The sequence below is a fragment of the Silurus aristotelis genome, assembly GCF_946808225.1.
Source record: "Silurus aristotelis genome assembly, chromosome: 15".
Lineage (NCBI taxonomy): Eukaryota > Metazoa > Chordata > Actinopteri > Siluriformes > Siluridae > Silurus > Silurus aristotelis.
Genome location: NC_139588.1, coordinates 3,829,360 through 3,847,520, shown reverse-complemented (window position 1 = coordinate 3,847,520; position 18,161 = coordinate 3,829,360). Strand labels below are relative to the sequence as shown.

The window sequence follows — 18,161 nt, the reverse complement described above, 5'->3', positions numbered from 1 at the left end:
AAAACTTGCTTTTATATGTTTAATAACATTTATAATTTAATACGACATACACATTTGTCAGGTTTTATCAATAGTAACAAAATTGGATGCTGTTATTTATGAAGTACTCGTTTGAGGACACTGGGACTTGATGGTTAGATTGCAAAGTGAAAATCTAAAAGTGATGCACAAAACTTGAAAAGATTTGAGAAGCAACCTTTTTTCAGGACCCACTTTTACATTCGGCACCAGTGAGAAACAGTATCATTAAGATCAAGATGGAGCAGTTTCTAGGGAGAAAAAGGCTGACTTTCCTCTCCTCCACAACATCTCCGGAATGTGATTAAAATAATTCCTTTTCCAACTCGTCGTCAACAAGTTTTCCAAAAGTGAAAGTGTTTCTCAGCCTCAAATGCATTTTGAGGAGTGGTTAGAAAAACACAAAGATGTTGAACAGCAGCCAGAAGTGGTGAGATTCATGTCCAACAACAAGCAGTGCTGAAGAAAAGTGGGTGAGTTTTTCCTAGAAACGACTTTCTATCGGAATAATGCGTTTGTGTTTTCTATGTAATGGAGTTTGTGAAAAGACCGCAGGGAAACTGCGGCACAGCAGCAGAAATGGAGGACAACAGTTTCGGGCCAAATTCCTCAGTTGGATTTGATGATTTTCTGAGTTTATTGAGGAGGATCTGACATGAGAACACCGGGATTGTTTGGTTGTTCCAAGCTGATCCTGGAGTTGTTGTCATGGCTCAGGATGATTTCCCGTAAACAGGAGCAGATCATGGCTTTCTAAGCGGAGGTGATACGGGAAGTTTGGAGCAAATACATGTTCATGAAGACATGAGCTTTCCGAATTCAGTGCGGAATGCGGGATCCACTGGGACCTTTATCACTGCATAGATTTCTTCAGGATAGATGGGCTTTTTCTCCTGAGGGAATTATTCACCTCGTTCATTTGTTGGAGTCTCATATTAATAGTTTCACTCGTCATGGACAGTAGAAGAATTAAAAATCAGGATTTTGCAGAATAATTTCTTTCTGTAAAGTTGCTTTGTGACAATTACCCATTTTTGAAATAAATTTCAAAATATATCTGAAAATATTTTTTATCTTATGTTTAAGATAAAAGTAAGTTTATCAGACCCATTTAAATGACTCTTTTAAGGGGGTAGAATCCAGTCAGGTGGGTTTAAAAAGCAAATTGTTATTGGTTTGCAAAGACAACAAGCAGCAGAAAAAGGCTAAATTTGGGAAAAAGTTATATGTTCAATTCCAGAAAAGAAGAATTGGGTAAGAGAAGTGATATCTGGAATTGCGACTAAGGTATCAACACAAATAATCAAAGAGAGCATCTCTGGAGCAGCTGTAATGTACACCAAATGTATGGTCATGAACAAGAACAAGTAAAAGTAATAAGATTTCCAGGGTTATGGATGGACACCAAATTGACTTTACATACAAAAACTAGTAGATAAATGCAGAAAGGGGATAAATATAATGAGATACTTGGCCGGGGTTAAATGGGGAGCCAGCAGACAATCATTAAAAATAATTTACTGCACATTGATTAGATCTCTAATAGACTATGGCATCTTAATCTACAGTTCAGCCTCTGAAACATGGCTAATAAAATAGACACGATTCAAACCCTAGCTTCAAGGATAAGTTGTGGAGCCTTTTGAACATCTCCAGTATGGTCAATCCAAGTGGAAATGGGTGACATACTGGATCAATATAAAACAGCATGATGAAAGACATCCAGTAAAAAAGGTACTAGAAAACTGTTGGGAATATGAATATTAAAGAATAAACAGTTCTAGATATGAACATTAGGGTGTGTATGAGTACAGCAGAGATAAAAGATGCAGAACATTTGGAACACAGAAACAAAAGGAAGACACCTACAGTATCTGCAATACAAAGAAATGTAGGGGTGGAAAGAACATGTGCTAAAATCAGGGAAAGGGATGTGATTATGACAAGATTATGAATTGGCCACACAAAACACTAAACCCAAATTTATACAAGATAGGAAACACAAAAATTTTAAATTGTGAAATATGGGGAATCCTTAAAACAGCATCCCATATATTATTAGAATGCAGTGGTCTAAAATGCTATTCACTTATGGAGATACTAGAAGAATGAAATAATAGAATTAACAATAAATAGGATATAAAATGTATTTATTCAGGTATTATGTGTGTTTTATTTTGTATTGTGTAAGTTTTTCATTTATATATATATATATATATATATATATATATATATATATATATATATATATATATATATATATATATATATATATATATATATATACACACATAAAATCTCGATAGTTAAACTATAATGAAATAATGAAATCTCACACTTGTCTTGCATATTTTTTGGCTTGTTTATTTTGGGTAAAAATTGTGGAGACGCCACTAATGTCAGAATTAAATTCACAATCACTGAAATAAAGTCTTGTTACTGAGAAAAATACTTTTCTGGGTTTAACGTCACCATTTGAGTTTTCCATGTGCTTCACTAAAAATAACTATCATTGAGAAAATGGAACAAACCCTAAATAATACAAATCCCACTGCAGCCTTATTTCTGTATTTTTATACACTAAAATGATGCAGTTATTTACAGATTTATTCTCCAAAACAGTGAAGAACAAAGAGAACTGCTGGATTCTTCATGGAAATACATGGTTTTGATTATGGTCCAATTACAGTGCATCAAATCTATTTATATTCCAGTATTAAGTAAGATGGAATAAAATAATGTACAGTAGTATAACTATATAAATAAGTAATATATTGATCATTGCAAATTGTTTATTAATAATAATAGTAATAACATTAATAATAATAATGCATTATAATGTAATATTAAATAAAATGTTATTAGTATGTACTACTGGTTACAACAACACGCCCCAAGGTGCTTCTGGGACACGTGCGACATCCTGGAGTGGAGTCCCCACTGCCTCCAACACTGTCTCTCCCAACTTCCCTCCAGCATGGTGGGTGCTACCCGGGTGAAGGAGGCAATAACCAACACCCAGGTGGAGATCCCCGAAGAATATCTGGCGCTTAAGGACGTGTTCTGTGCGCAGGCCTCCACGCATCTGCCCTCTCACAGGCCGTGGGACTGCGCTATCGACCTGCTCCTCGGGGCGAAGATGCCTAAGGGCCGGATCTACCCCCTGTCGGCAACTGAACACCGAGCCATGGAGGAGTACGTCCAACAGGCCCTCCGACAGGGGTTCATCGCCCCGTCCACGTCTCAGGTGGCGTCTAGTTTCTTCTTCGTGGGGAAGAAGGACGTAGGTCTCCGGCCCTGTATCGACTACCGGCAGCTAAATTCCCAGATCGTCCCTCTTCCATATCCCCTGCCACTCGTCCCAGCGGCCCTCGAAGACCTACGGGAGGCTCGGGTGTTCTCCAAGCTCGATCTCCGGAGCGCCTACAACCTGGTGCATATCAGGAAGGGGGATGGTTGGAAGACCGCAGTCATCACTCCATCCAGACATTATGAGTATCAGGTCATGCCGTACGGCCTTTCCATCTCCCCGGCCGTTCATGAACGAGGTGCTCCGGCCTTTCCTCCAGAGGTTCGTGATGGTTTATATCGACGACATCCTCATATACTCACGGGATCTGGAGGAACACCACCGCCACGTGAGACAGGTCCTGGGAGCACTCCGTTCGCACCATCTGTATCTGAACCTCTCGACGTGCGAGTTCAACCACCCTCAGACACACTTCCTCAGATACGTGTTCGACGCTCAGGGGATCCAGGTGGATGAAGGGAAGGTACGAGCTGTGCGGGACTGGCCGGTTCCTACCACCATCAAGGAGCTCCAATGCTTCCTGGGCTTCACAAACTTTTACCGTCGGTTCATCCAGGGCTACAGCCAGGTCACCTCTCCCCTCACGTCACTCCTCAGGGGAAAGGTGCGCACCTTGAAGTGGACCCAGGAGGCTCAGGAGGCCTTCCACGAGCTCCGCGAGCGTTTCTGCCACGCCCCCGTACTACACCACCCGGATCCCAGGAAGCCGTTTGTGGTCGAGGTCGACGCCTCCTCGGCCGGCGTCGAGGCGGCCCTCTCTCAGTGTTCAGGTACCCCTCCTTAGCTTCATCCGTGCGCCTACTACTCTCACAAGCTCTCCCCGGCCGAGCAGAACTACGACATCGGAAACCGGGAAGTTCTGGCCATAAAGCTCGCCCTGGAGGAATGGAGACACTGGCTAGAGGGCGCTGAACACCCATTCATGGTCGTTACTGATCACAAGAATGTCCAGTACCTGCGGGAGGTGTGGAGACTAAACCCCCGGCAGGCTCGTTGGGCCATGTTCTTCACCCGGTTCCGGCTCCAGGTCACCTATCGAGCCGGGGCCCAGAACGGTAAGGCGGATGATCTCTCCCGCCTGTTTGGGCCGGAAGAACCCAGAGATCCGAAGCCCATCGTATGGGAGCTAGATGAAGAGATCCGCGCGACCTCAGTCCAGGAACCAGCCCTGGAGGGTTGCCCGGAGGGGCGTGCTTTTGTTCCTACCACCTGCCGGCGCGGCCTGATCCAGACGGTCCACGAGGGGTTGGGTGCAGGTCACCCAGGCAAAAAGCGCACTCTCCAGCTCGTCCAAGCGCGTTACTGGTGGCCCGGGATGTCGAGGGAGATCACCTGCTTCGTCCAGGGGTGCGCCTCCTGCGCCATGTCCAAGTTAATGCGTCACCTGCCCGTGGGCAAGTTAGTACCACTCCCGGTCCCACAGCACCCCCTAGTCCCACTTGGGCATCGAATTCGTTACCGATCTACCCCGATCCGAAGGCAACACATGCATCCTAGTGGTGGTGGAACGCTTCTCCAAGGGCTGTCACTTCATCCTCCTGAAGGGCCTGCCCACCGCCCGGGGAGACAGCCGAACCAGGTGGCCCTCTTCCACTACGTCTTCCACAAGCGGAGAGAAAGATCCAGGAGCTGAGTCAGTATCTAAGGGTCTACTGTAGCCGGGACCAGGAGAGTTGGTGTCGCTTCCTACCATGGGCGGAGTATGCTCAGAACTCGCTCCGCCAGGACACCGCAGGCCTCACCCCCTTCCAGTGCATGCTAGGCTTTCAGCCACCACTATTTCCCTGGTCCAACGAGCCCAGCAACGTGCCCGCTGTGGATGCCCGCTGTGGATGCCTGGTTCAGGGAGAGCAACCGGGTATGGGAGTCGGCTCACACCCAACTCCGGTGGGCGGTTCGCACTACACGGAGACACGCCGATGCCCGTCGGCTGGAGGCCCCCCGTTTCTGGCGTGGGGACCAGGTATGGCTGTCCACGAGAGACCTACGGCTGAAGCTCCCATGCCGTAAGCTGAACCCCCGGTTCATCTGGCCCTTTCGGATCGCCCGGCAGGTCAACGAGGTGGCCTACCACTTGGAACTTCCACCGAGGTACTATGTCCACCCGACCTTTCACGTGTCTCTACTGAAACCTTACGTCCCGTCTCTCTCTTTCTCTCCAGGTGGCCCCAGCGCGCCCGTCCAGACAGAGGTCGTTCGACCAGCCGGGGGTCTATGCGGTCCGGGAGGTGTTGGATTCCCGACGGCGCGGGGACCGCCTCGAGTACTTGGCGGACTGGGAGGGGTACGGTCCGGAGGAACGCTCATGGATAGTCAGGCGGGACGTGCTGGACCCAGCGCTGTTGGAGGATTTCCACGCCGCTCACCCGCGTCATCCAGCGCCCTGGGCTAGGGGCCGGCCTCGTTGCAGGATCAGGGCGTCCGGCGCCGCCCCTGGGGGAGGGGATGGTGTCAGGGAGCACCCTGCGCCTTCACCCACACAAGCCCTGCCCGGGAGGAGCAGCTCGCCTGATTACTAATGCGGCGCACCTGCTTCTCATCAGCCACTTGCCTATACAAATCTCCCATGTGCGTGCACCAACTGTCCGTTTTTGTTCTCCACGATACACGCTGTCTGCATTTCGTTTCTCGGCTAGAGCCAGCGCCGCGCTCTCCGCAGCGTGGATCCAGTGGGACTAATACACGAACTGCCTTACTTTTACAGGATATACTTCTGCTTCCGCCCGGTTGTATCTCCTGCTTTCTACCTTTTTCATTAAAAGACATTGTGTCTGATTGCAGCAGCATTGACGTATCACAGCAACGGACCAAAGCAGCCAATGAGGCGTCTGTGTCTTATGTCTATGGATTTCACTTCTAATGGACTTTAATGGACTGTGTGTGGAAAATATAGAAATACAGAAAACTTTAATCACTTTTTATACATAGAAATAAAAAACAGAAGTGTTTATTGGTGTAGTGTTTATTGCACACCTCCTGTCAGTCTGTGTTCAGATGAGGAATAAAGATGTTAGAAAAATGTGAGAATCAGTAAGACACAATGGTTTAAGAAAGATTTTTTAACTGCATTTTTGTTTTTGTGTTTTCTAGGAGTGTGATTGATTCCAGCAGAAGAGATCGGTGTCTTCAGGACTCTGCCTGTACACAAGCATTGAAAAATGGAGAACCCTGATCAGGGGACAGATCATATGACCTCACCCTCAAAAGACTGGTAACCTGCCATGTTCTAGTTTTTTACTAATGAACGGTTCATATCTGCAAATCTGGAAACATTTCTGAGAGCTTCATTTCATATATAAACATCACCCTGAATACATGTATTACACAATTAAATACACGTCATTGTGCACAATTTATGAAACTCTCAAAACCAAGAACCATAAACTCATTGGCTAATTAAAGCTATAAGACACAAACAACATGGATAATCCTTATAATATGTGTTATAAATGAGTCTTTAAGCAGCATTGGAGATTCTCATTACTGACCTCAGTTCAGCTCATTTTCAGCACAATCACAGAAAACCTTTATAACATCACCTCAATTACAGGGAACCAAATCAATAAGTGCTGTTTAACTCCAACCCAGCAGGAGCAGTTACAGTGGGCTGGAACTGTTTTCTACATTAACTACATAGTATAAATTATAATCTTATCCAAACTAAATTTGTGTTTTTATCACCAGTTTTAAAACCATGCTCCACTTCCTGCTCTACACCACCACTGCATAGGGACTTTTTGAATGCACTGGATTTTAGCAACAATGAAATTCTGTCTCATGACCATTTTTATAATTTTCTACAGTAAACTACAGAGAGAGAAATCACACTCACCAGTGCCCAGCTGTGTCTCCATGAAGAGTGATGAGTTTATGGAGAAACCTTTGAAATTTAGCACTGGAATCTCTTCACCTGGACACAGGTAACATCCCATAATTCTCCTAGTTAAAGTCACAGTTAATGGCTGCACTACACCGTCATTAGCAGCTGTTTAGATTTATATTATAGTTACTTGGTCTTTAGTGATTCTACAATACTTTCAGTAAATCCTTTAGATAAAAAAGTGTAAATATTTATCAAAGTCACAATCAATTACACGTAATGTCTTAAATCCCAAAATAAAAATACTAATATAAACAACAAAAAAGCTACAGGAAACATCTAAATACTACTACTTAAAGGTGTAAGCAGTATTTTTGAAGATCAGGAACCCTGACTTAGTGATCAGAATGTTCTATAGATCTTTGGATTTTAGCAACTTGAATACCATTTCTATAATTTTCTACAGTGAACTACAGAGATAGAAAACAGAATTGATTCCGAATGAAAATCAGCATTTTCCTTAACCTAAACTCCCACTTCCCAAAACCATGTGAGTAGGTGGAAAGCTTCATCAGAAGATGATGTGAGACGAGAGATCAGAATTTCAGCTTTCATTTCCTGAAAGGTTCGGTGCAGTGTTCTAAGTGATGTTACACATCTAGATGTAAAGATCAGGAACTAAAAGCTGGAATTCTGATTTCATTTTCATCTTTTACTCTCAAATCCAAATGTCTTCAGTGTCGAGCAAAAACCCAAAGAACTGGACTTCCTCTTCCAATACTTTTGGAGGTTTGTGTAGGAAGAATAGAAAAGTATAAAAAAGTGTGAAATGAAAACAGGAGCACATTTAATTCTCCAGGTGCACAATGTTGGAGTTGTATTCAGCTCTGTGTTCTCCAAGTGTTCCTGCTCTCACTACAATTATTGTAGTACAATTTGTGTTCAGGTTTAGACTCCAGTATTAAAGTGAGGAACGTTGAGATCTTTAACACTTGTTGTTTTTGTTTCCAGTGTTCTACAGAAGGCAGAAGACAGAAGAGAGAAGATCATCATCACAGCTACAGGGTACGATCAAAACCAACACCATGACTGTGACACTGACACACTGCTATTCTAAAGCTCTCTGCTGTTAGTAACTACAGAGTGATTAGATGATAGAAAACCTCCAGTAGAATAAAGTAAATCCACAGAGAACATCATAAAGATCTATCTAGCAGGAAAAATGTGAACTTCTACTCTAATCATTGGAGCCCATGTCTTACCATGTCTTCCTTTTTCACCCTGTCACAGACACGACCCAGAATCCACTGCTGCAGATGAATTCCAAAAGAAGTTCAAGTTCAATCTGATGAAGTTTGAGTGTTTGAATGCATTGACGCTAAAGCAGGAAAACCGAACACTCCTGAATGAGATCTACACAGAGCTCTACATCACAGAGGGAGACAGTGGAGACGTCAATAAAGAACATGAGGTGAAACAGATCGAGGCATCATCCAGGAGGAACCCAACTGAGGACACACCAATCAAATGCAGTGACATCTTTAAACCCCTACCTAAACAAGACAAACCCATCATGATAAATCTGAAAAATCTATCTGATCAAGATGAACCCATCAGGAACGTTCTGACTAAGGGAGTAGCTGGAATTGGAAAAACAGTCTCTGTGCAGAAGTTTGTTCTGGACTGGGCTGAAGGGAAAACAAATCAGGACGTCCACCTCATATTCCCACTTCCTTTCAGAGAGCTGAATTTGATGATGGAGCAGAAACTGAGTCTGGTGGAGCTCCTTCATGTGTTCTTTAAGGAGATGAAAGAAATGGACATTTCCAGGTTGGAGAAGGTTTTGTTCATTTTTGATGGTTTGGATGAATGTCGTTTTCCTCTGCATTTTTAGAAGACAGTGAGAGTGTGTGATGTAACTGAATCAGCACCAGTGCATGTGCTGCTGATAAACCTGATCAAAAGGAACCTGCTTCCCTCTGCTCTCATCTGGATCACCTCCAGACCAGCAGCAGCTGATCAAATCCCCTCTGAGTGTGTCCATCGAGTCACAGAGGTACGAGGGTTCAATGACCCTCAGAAGGAGGATTACTTCAGGAAGAGGATCAGTGATCAGAACCTGGCCAATAAGATCATCACACACCTGAAGTCATTAAGAAGCCTCTACATCATGTTCTGCTGGATTTCAGCTGCTGTTCTAGAGAGAATGTTGGGTGAAGCAGAGAGTGGAGAGATCCCCAAGACTCTGACTCAAATGTACACACACTTCCTCATCATTCAGACCAACATCATAAGAGAGAAGTACCTACAGAAGCAGGAGAGCGATGAAGAAATGCTTCTCAAACTGGGGAAACTGGCTTTCCAGCAGCTGAAGAAACAAAACCTGATCTTCTATGAGGAAGACCTGAGAGAGTGTGCCATTGATGTTGTCTTGCATAAAAAATTAAAGTCTTCTTGAAAGATGCAGACTTTTTCCTGTACCACTGCTTGAAGAAAGTGTCTTCTAAAAATTGCCAGCAGGTCTAAGAGTCGGTTTTGAGTCCATTTTCAAAGGTCCAACTAGCTCATCTTTAATAATACCTGCCCATACCAGTACCCCACCTCCACCTTTCTGGCGTCTGAGTCGAAGTGGAGCTCTGTGTCCGTTACTGATCCAACCACGGGCCCATCCATGTGGTCCGTCAAGAGTCACTCTCATCTCATCAGTCCACAAAACCTGTCACAAAAAAAATCTGTCTTTAGATATTTCTTGGCCCATTCTTGATGTTTCAACTTATGTGTCTTGTTCAGAGGTGGTTGGGTTTCAGCCTTTCTTACCTTGGCCATGTCTCTGAGAACTGAACACCTTGTACTTCTTGACACTCCAGGTAGGTTGCAGTTGTGGAATATGGCAGCACTCTAGGATTATGGGTTCCTGGTAGCTTCATGGTTTGATTGTTCTCAAATCTTTGGCGGTTAATTTGCGTCTTTTCTTCTCGACACGTTCCTTGACTATTTGCTACAAAACGTTTGATGGTTCTGTGATCACACCCCAATATCTTAGATATTTCAAGAGTGCTGCATCCCTGTGAAAGACTTTTTAAAATTTTTTACTTTTCAGAGTCAGTTAAATCTCTGTTTGGGCCCATTTTTCCTGAGGAGAAGAATCTGCCTAATAATTATGCACACCTTGATATAGGGTGTTGATCTCCTTAGGCCACACCCTCCCTCATTACACAAATACACATCACCTGATATGCATCAAATCCAATAAGCATTCACGTTTTTACAGCTTGGACTTGGAAATTATGGATAAAATATTGATATGGTCAAAATAATCACTTGCCTAATAATTGTGCACACAGTGTATTATATAGCGCTGGGGACATAAAAGAGTTTTTACGAACCACCAAGTGGCAAAAGAATGTTTTAGTCGATGAGTTTTTCCCGGACCGCAAACAGTTTGTTAATGATATAAAGCACTTTAGAAGAGAAGAAGCTTTTACAGATCAGGAAATCTTTAGATGAAAAAAGCTGATAATGAAGGTCAACAGGGAAAACTCTGATGAAGACTGATAGTGTGTGTGGTGTTGTATTTTTAGTTCTTTTAGCATTTGTTTGTTTTATTATTATTTAATGAACGGGATTCAAGTTGCGAGTCTTAATATTAACGGAGCGAGGGATTATGGAAAGAGACTTTATGAGCTTATAAGACAGAAACATGTGGATGTTGTTATGCTGCAGGAGACCCACAGCGACAGCAGTAATGCTGCTTATTGGGTGAAGGAGTGTGACGGGTTGGGGATTTTAAGCCATAACACGTCACTTAGTGGTGCTGCCCTGCTTTTTAATCACAATTTTATTCCTGTTTCTCACACTGTAGAAGAAATTTTAAACAGGAGGCTTTTAAAAGTAACTGTTTTTTATGAGAATGAGGTTTTAGTGTTTATCTGTGTGTACACTCCCACCAGTGCAGTGGAGAGAATGAAGTTTTTACACAAACTCAACAATGTTATTTTAAACTGCAGCACTGCAGTGTTTTTAGTTTTGGGAGGAGATATTAATTGTACATCAGACAATATGGACAGGAATCATGCAGAACCTCATGTAGCTTCCCGTAAGTGTTACACACGAGGTCCACAAGTGTGTTGGGATGAAGGTATATGGTTCGTTTTATTTCAAACTCTTTTTCAATTAGCAAAACAAAAAAAACTCTCACTCAACGTGGGTCAGGTCAAAACCGTACTTCCGCATCCCGCACTCTCGCGCTTTCTCTCTAACAACACCTGTCTATACAGCACCGGTTTTTTAAAGACATAGACATTAACATGTTCAATAAAGACAACATAAAAAAACCCAGAACCATTACAAAACCCAGAAGAAACAAATTTCATCAACCTGAACAGTACATTGAGTTAAAGATTATCAGCAAAATAAAGAAAAATAAAACAAAACATTAATTGAATTGGGGGGGGCTTACTCCCTTACATTCTCCCCTCCAAAAAATTATGTTTTGTTTTATTTTTCTTTATTTTTTCTTTATGTTTCTTTTTCTAGAAGGATATGATTTCTGTGGCAATGTAGGTTCTGGCCTCTGGACCCCATCTCCATCTAGCTCATAGACGTCTTCATTTGATTTGGTCCTTGCCAGTTCTGGTTCCCTCTCAAATCTCTCCACTTCCTCTGTCTCTGAGGACTGTTCTTCTTCCGATACACTCATTCCTTCCTCTTCTCCCTCTTTCATCCCATCCACAGGATGCTCGGCTGATTCAGCAGATGAGCTGTCCTTTTCTGCAGGTTCATTTGTTGTTCGTGGATAGAACTCTTTAGCATCAGGACGGAGCTGTTTGTGAAACTGACCAGCACTAAAAGTTCCTTGAAATCCTATCCAGTCACCTTCATCCTCAGAACTACTTGCTCTAGCCTGCTGCTTATTGTTATGTTTGCTGTTTTTCCATTTTACGGCCTTTTTCTGAATGACTTTGGCATCTTCTGCTGGCAGAAATTCACAAGGAAGGAGCATGTTACGGTGAAGGACTCTAACTTCTATTACTTCTTTACTTCTACTTCCCTTGTCCTGTTTCAGGATGCACCTCGTAGACTGGGCTCTCTACTCTCTTTTTTTGGACCACGTGGACACGTTCCTCCCAATATGTTCTAAGTTTTCCTTGGCCCCCTCTTTCTGTCATATTCCTAATGAAAACTCTGCAACCAGGCTGTAACTCTGCCCCATAGATCTTAGTGTCATACCTGTTCTTGGCTTTTACACCCTCCACCTTTGATGCTTCCGAAGCCAGCTGATACGCCTGATCCATTCGTTTCCTCCAATTTTTCACATATTCGTGATGAGATGTTGATTGGTGCCCAGGAGTCAGGTTGAACATTGTATCAATAGGAAGCCTTGGGTGACGTCCGAACAGCAGATAGTAAGGTGCAAATCCTGTTGCTTCATTGCGTGTGCAATTGTATGCATGAACCACTTGAGCAAGGTAGTTCTTCCAATCAGCTTTTTCCCTGTCAGTCAAATTCCGTAACATTGATAGGAGTGTTCTATTGAATCGGTCGACTTGTCCTTTCCCCTGTGGATGGTATGGTGTCGTTCGGGAGCCTTTAACACCACTGTGCTGCTGATGTTGTGCAAACAACTGGTTATCAAACTCCTTCCCCTGATCATGATGCAGTCTTGCAGGAAAACCAAACTTTAACACGAAATCCCCAAAGATTTTTTGGGCTGCTGTCTTGGCTGATTTGTTGAGGCATGCATAGGCTTGAGCAAAGCGTGTAAAATGGTCCATGATGACCAAGATGTACTCATATCCACCTTTGCATTTTTCCAGGTGGAGGAAGTCAATTGAAACCAGCTCAAAGGGGTGTGTTGTTTCAATGGCGATGAGTGGTGCTCGATTTGGCTTGTTGGGACGTTTTGTCTTCAAACAATGACACACTCTTAAGACATGATGTTCAACATCCTTTTGCAGGTGTGGCCAGTAAAATCTGTCCCCTATCAGGTGGAGCGTCCGCTCTACACCGAGATGACCCATGTTCTCATGCATCTCCTTAAAAAAGCCAAACTGTGAAATTTCTTAGGCAACACAAGCTGTGAACGTGTTGCTGTTTTCCGGTACAAAACTCCATTCTCATCCAGGATCCACTTTTTCCTCTCTCTCATTAGTACTGACCGGCTATCATGACCACTCCATTCCCTGTCTTTTGGCCATTTGCCTTTCTCTATGCATCCCAGCACTTTGCTGATCACTGGATCCTCTTTTTGGGCTTCTTTCAATGTCACCCAGCTGAAAGCCAGTGGGTCATCACTTTCCTCACCCAGTGCTGTTGTGGAATTTTTGTTGGGCATCAATACAACCAAGTCTATATTCAGCAGTAACTATCAGTTAAGGTGTTTTAGTATCGTTTAATGGACTAAGTATATATTTGCTTTAACCAGCCTGCCTAACAGGGTGACCTTAGACCAATGTAACCAAAGACTATTGCTTGCTTATAAAGAAACCACAACAGAGACCATTTAGAAAAAGACCACCATGTTTATTAAGGACGACACTCCCAGTGGGAACACTTAGGGAAAAGATGACAAGGACGACAAACCAGCCAGGGACTGTTAAGAGACAGGCTATGGTAGGGCTCAGAAGAAAGGGACCCACAGGGGTCAGGCCCAAACTCAGGCTCAGACTCAAGCATGATGACACTGTCAGGAGATGCCCAAGGAGTAGGAGGAGAAGAGGGCCCATGAGAAGGATTGCAGGGAGAAGTAGGGGAATAGGAAGGAGAAGCACCTTGGCGAAGATCAGGCGAACTAGGCCCTGAGTCAGGCACAGAATCAGGTGCACTGTCAGTGTCAGAAGAGAGGGGAGCCCCAGGAGGAGGACTGACAGGCCGAATCACCACAGGGTCAGTCTGAGTGCCCACATCAACGGAAGGAGGATGGGTGTGGGCAGAAGGGGAAAAAGTAGGATGATCAGGACCATCACAAGGGTCGACCAAATAGTTGTCCAAGTCATCAAGCAAACGGGAGATCTGGAAATGGCGATAGGGAGAAATGGGAGAAGTGCAAACCCTAGAATAAGGGCGAGACCTCTTGCGTCTAGTGGTTTTGCAACGAGCTAGAAAAACACACAAGAAAGAAGAGAACAAGGCCACGGTCAATGAACAGCATGGTGGCAACTAAATAGGAAGAACCAGTCTAGTACACTAGGTACTGAACTAGTGCACAGCCAAGCTTAAGAAAAATATCTAACACACAGCCATATAATCAACTATAATCATAGCATTAGCAGGAAAAGCACATAAGAGCATTACAATGAAGGTCTAAGGAGAAAAATATAATCATAGAATAAGGTAAGATAAGAGAAGAGACTTACGCATAATCAAGAAGAAGAAAATAAGAAAATATCCAAAGAAACTGAAGACTAGTCCAAAACAGTGTTGCTCCAACAAGCGTTAAGACAAGAATGAGGAAGATAGGAAGTTTTAAAAAATAAAACCCCAAGAAGGCCCGAAAATAAGGGGATATAAGCAAGAGAGATCACGTGGGGGAAATGACGAAGGGAAGAGGAAGAACCAGGAGGGAACGAAAATAATGGGAATTAGGAAATACCACGTGATGCATAGTAATGAGTTGGAAGGGCCCAAAAATTGGGGAGGTCAGAAATAATGGGATTTAGAGTAAAACCATGCAAATTAAAGTAGGAGGCGCCCAGAGGCGCCTGCACATAAATAGGAGACGCTCTCAACAGTGGAAGAAGTCTCTCTTTGGAGTCCCTGTTTTGCAGTTCTTTTTGAGCAGTAGGATTACCTTCAAGACCGGTCTGAAGACTTTATCTCAGGATTTTATTTGTTACTGTCATCTTTTGGTGAGCTCAGATTTTGGAAACTACCTAGAAGTTCAGGGTGGAAATCACCTTAGGTGATTCACCCCTTAGGTTTTTGGGGACTTTCCTTTTGAAGCGCTTGCAAGTCTCTGGGCCTTTTATTGAGGTAAACTTGGAGCACTCCTGAGGTGTTTGGTCTCAGAGGGGATTCTGAGATCCGACATTTTATTGGTGCCAAAACCCGGGAGCTTCTCCAAGGGATCGAACCAGGTAGCCTGAAAGCCTGATCCACGGACCACTTACCCAGCAGTCTACAGAAGCCGGCCCAAAAACAGATCAAGGTAAGCAGACACCTTTTTGAAATATAAAGTCTGTGTAATTTGACATATCTGTGGCCTGCTGTGGTGGGGTGGCCCCGGAGAAGGGTGAACGGCACCTGACCCAAAGCCAAGAACCAAGGCAAAAAGAGAGGCTTGGATTGTGGAAAACAGCGAAAATTAGCTAAGTAAGTGAAGAGATAAAGATTACTGGCGGTGAATCAGCCAGGGCTGACGGGATAGTCAGGCACTGTGGTATAGCAGTGGGATAAAAAGATACTAGCGGTGAAACAGCTAGGGCTGACGGTATAGTCAGGTGGTGTGAATTACTGGCGGTGAAACAGCCAGGGGCTGCACGGAAGCAGTGGTTGGGGGGCCCCCGGTGTTTAATGCAAATGTGTTTATGAATAATATGTGATTAAGCTCAATGTGTTAATAATATTACTGTGATATTAAAATGCAAATGTGTTGTTGATGTGCTGATGAATAACTAAATGCTGTGTGTTTGATACAAATGATAAGTGAATAAATTGAAGAAAAGTATAGTAGCAGGATAAGGGATTAGAGTGTTGGGCCACCAAGAGTAAGTTGCAGAATATAACAGAGAGTGGATGAGTGTGCTGGAGATAGAAACGAAAGGAATCAGGACACATTTCTTCGACGAACGAACGTACCTAGATATAAACGGAGTAGAGAAGTGGCAGACTGAAAAGGAAATAGCAGACAAATTGTGGGAACTGACAACATTCAATAAATTACAGGCGCTAAAAAGGATATTCCCAGAAGACAATTGGGAAAGGGTAATTAGAGAACTTTGGCGATCCCGAGTATTGAGTCCCGTAATACGCACGTTGTTAGAAACACCTAAACCAGGACAGGCAATAATACCATTAGCAGAATTAGTACAAGACCCGTGGGACGAAGATAGCGAACCAATTGTAGAAGCATTCGCGGCAGGGCCAGAACAATATAATTATTGCTCAGGACTGACAGCAACCGTAACCGTTGAACCGCGAGGGGTGCAGTGGGAAAGAGGAGCGGCAACCTCAATTCTAGTAGATAAAATAAACTCATTGAGGGGATTAACTAGGAAAAACCCATACAGAAGCGGGGTGACAGTGAAAAGAATATACGCAAAACTAAATTGGGTAGAATCGAATAGAAACCCAGGACCCAGATCAGACGCAACAAGGGCAAGGCAAGGGTGCATGATGGAAAAGAAACAGTGCACACCACTGGTAACCCCAGTGTGGATTATAATAAATCGGCACAAGGATGCAGGGAAAGAGATAGAAAAGTACATGAAAAAGTGGCATGAGCAAACAAAAGGGAGCGTGCAGTGGCCTGAGAAAGGATCGTTCAATGAAGAAAAATGCAAAAGGCTGAAGGATTGGATAGAATATAGGGGAGAAGGAAAGAAGGAAAAATTGGAAAAGATGAAGAGGAAGTGGGAGATAGTTAACTGGTTTCAGGAAGAAGGAATGAGAAGAAGGATGAAAAATGCAGCAGAAGGAAAAGAAAAGAAAAAGCCACAATGCAACTGCCGAAATGATTGTTATTGTAAAAACTGCGAGGCATCGGGAGAAAGAAAGCAGGAGAGGGAGAATGAAGGGACTGCCCCACCATGGGAGAAATGTGAGGAGCAGCCAAAACCACCCCCTTACGACGAAAAACCGCCTGGATATACGACAGGACTGTATCCACTGCTGCCGCAGGAACTCGGAGACCCGAAACGAGTCACCATAGAATTAACAGGTGGCACAGTGGAAGGACTTGTCAGAACAAGGTACAACGTTGATAGCAAGCCAGAGATGGCTGAAGATGAAAGGGTCCATTCAAGAGGAAGAGAGAGCAATAACCAGAGCGAAAAAGACCCAGAAGAACAAGAGGATATGCTGGAGAAAGAACGTCCCCGAGACGAGGAGGACGAGCTGACAGAAGGGCATATTTCGGACCCTGGAACGTGCCAAAGTGATACAGGAAAAGTGGCCGGATGGCGAAACTACGGTCTCGGATGCAGGGATAAACAAATCAAGTATAGCACCCCATATTCAGGCAGACAAAGAGAGCAGGAGGGATACACAGGAAGAACAGGAAGAAAGCTGGAGAAGTGTGACACCAAAAGAACTAGCAGATGCCTGTAAGGAGGAACGAGGAAAGAGAAGAAGGTCATCAGAATCAGTGAACCTAGGAACCCCCATGCACTTTGGTAGCGAAGGATCCCTGATGAGCAAAAGGCCAGCAAAAGAAAAAGACCGAAGAGAAGAGCGACAAAGCTGGGAAGAAGGAAAAATGAAATATGATGACCTGGACTGGGACCCCGTGGGGGTACAGTTAAAGCGGCCGGAAGACAAGAAAAGAAAGCAGGAACTGGGAGAAATAGTACATCTGGAAGGAGAAATGCGACTGGTCCCAGCGAAAACTGTGGAGAAAGGAAAAGTGGGAACACAACAACTCCTGGAGCTAAGCCATAGCATGCTAAAAAATTTGGATGAAATGAACCAAAGTATGTCCAAACTGAGAATGGAGCAGAAGGCCGCGGTAAACAGAGAACACCAAACAAGAGAAGCACAGGCAGAAGCTATGTACCACTTAAACAGACGAGTGGAACAAGTAAAGACAGAGCAAGGAGCAGCAAAGGGTCATGAGAACCATACCAAATCCAAGACAACCGCAAGATTGCATAAACCCTTCATAATATCAACATCCCGCATAAGCACCCGCTCCATGACCAGGCAGAAGCAAAGAGGAAAAAAGAAGGAAGAATATCCTAGAAACCAAGGTCACGTCGACGAAGATATGAGCAGCAGTGGAGAAGAAACACCAAGGTCCGAGGACGAGGAAATGGATGGGTAAGAGGAAGCCAACGGACTACCTCACGCAAAAATGCT

At 44.0% G+C, this 18,161-nt stretch overlaps 2 protein-coding genes across 4 annotated transcripts in view; both read left to right on the top strand.

The window, feature by feature from the left end:
- LOC310738441 (uncharacterized protein) overlaps nt 1–18,161 on the top strand; it is a gene marked incomplete at its 5' end in the record, with an annotated part of 500,089 nt that overhangs the window by 97,418 nt on the left and 384,510 nt on the right. The window lies entirely within an intron of this gene.
- On the top strand, nt 347–9,316 carry LOC310738138 (NACHT, LRR and PYD domains-containing protein 3-like). Of its 3 annotated transcripts, none has more exons than XM_083563130.1 (5): nt 347–491; nt 6,419–6,539; nt 7,132–7,248; nt 8,160–8,213; nt 8,439–9,316. In XM_083563130.1, exons 2-5 carry the CDS (start codon nt 6,487–6,489, stop codon nt 9,040–9,042), a joined length of 828 nt encoding a protein of 275 aa, XP_083419256.1. In that variant the 5' UTR covers nt 347–491; nt 6,419–6,486; the 3' UTR covers nt 9,043–9,316. The 3 variants fall into 3 exon arrangements, with proteins under 3 accessions (XP_083419256.1, XP_083419258.1, XP_083419257.1); XM_083563131.1 differs by having other exon boundaries at nt 348–487; XM_083563132.1 differs by lacking the exon at nt 8,160–8,213.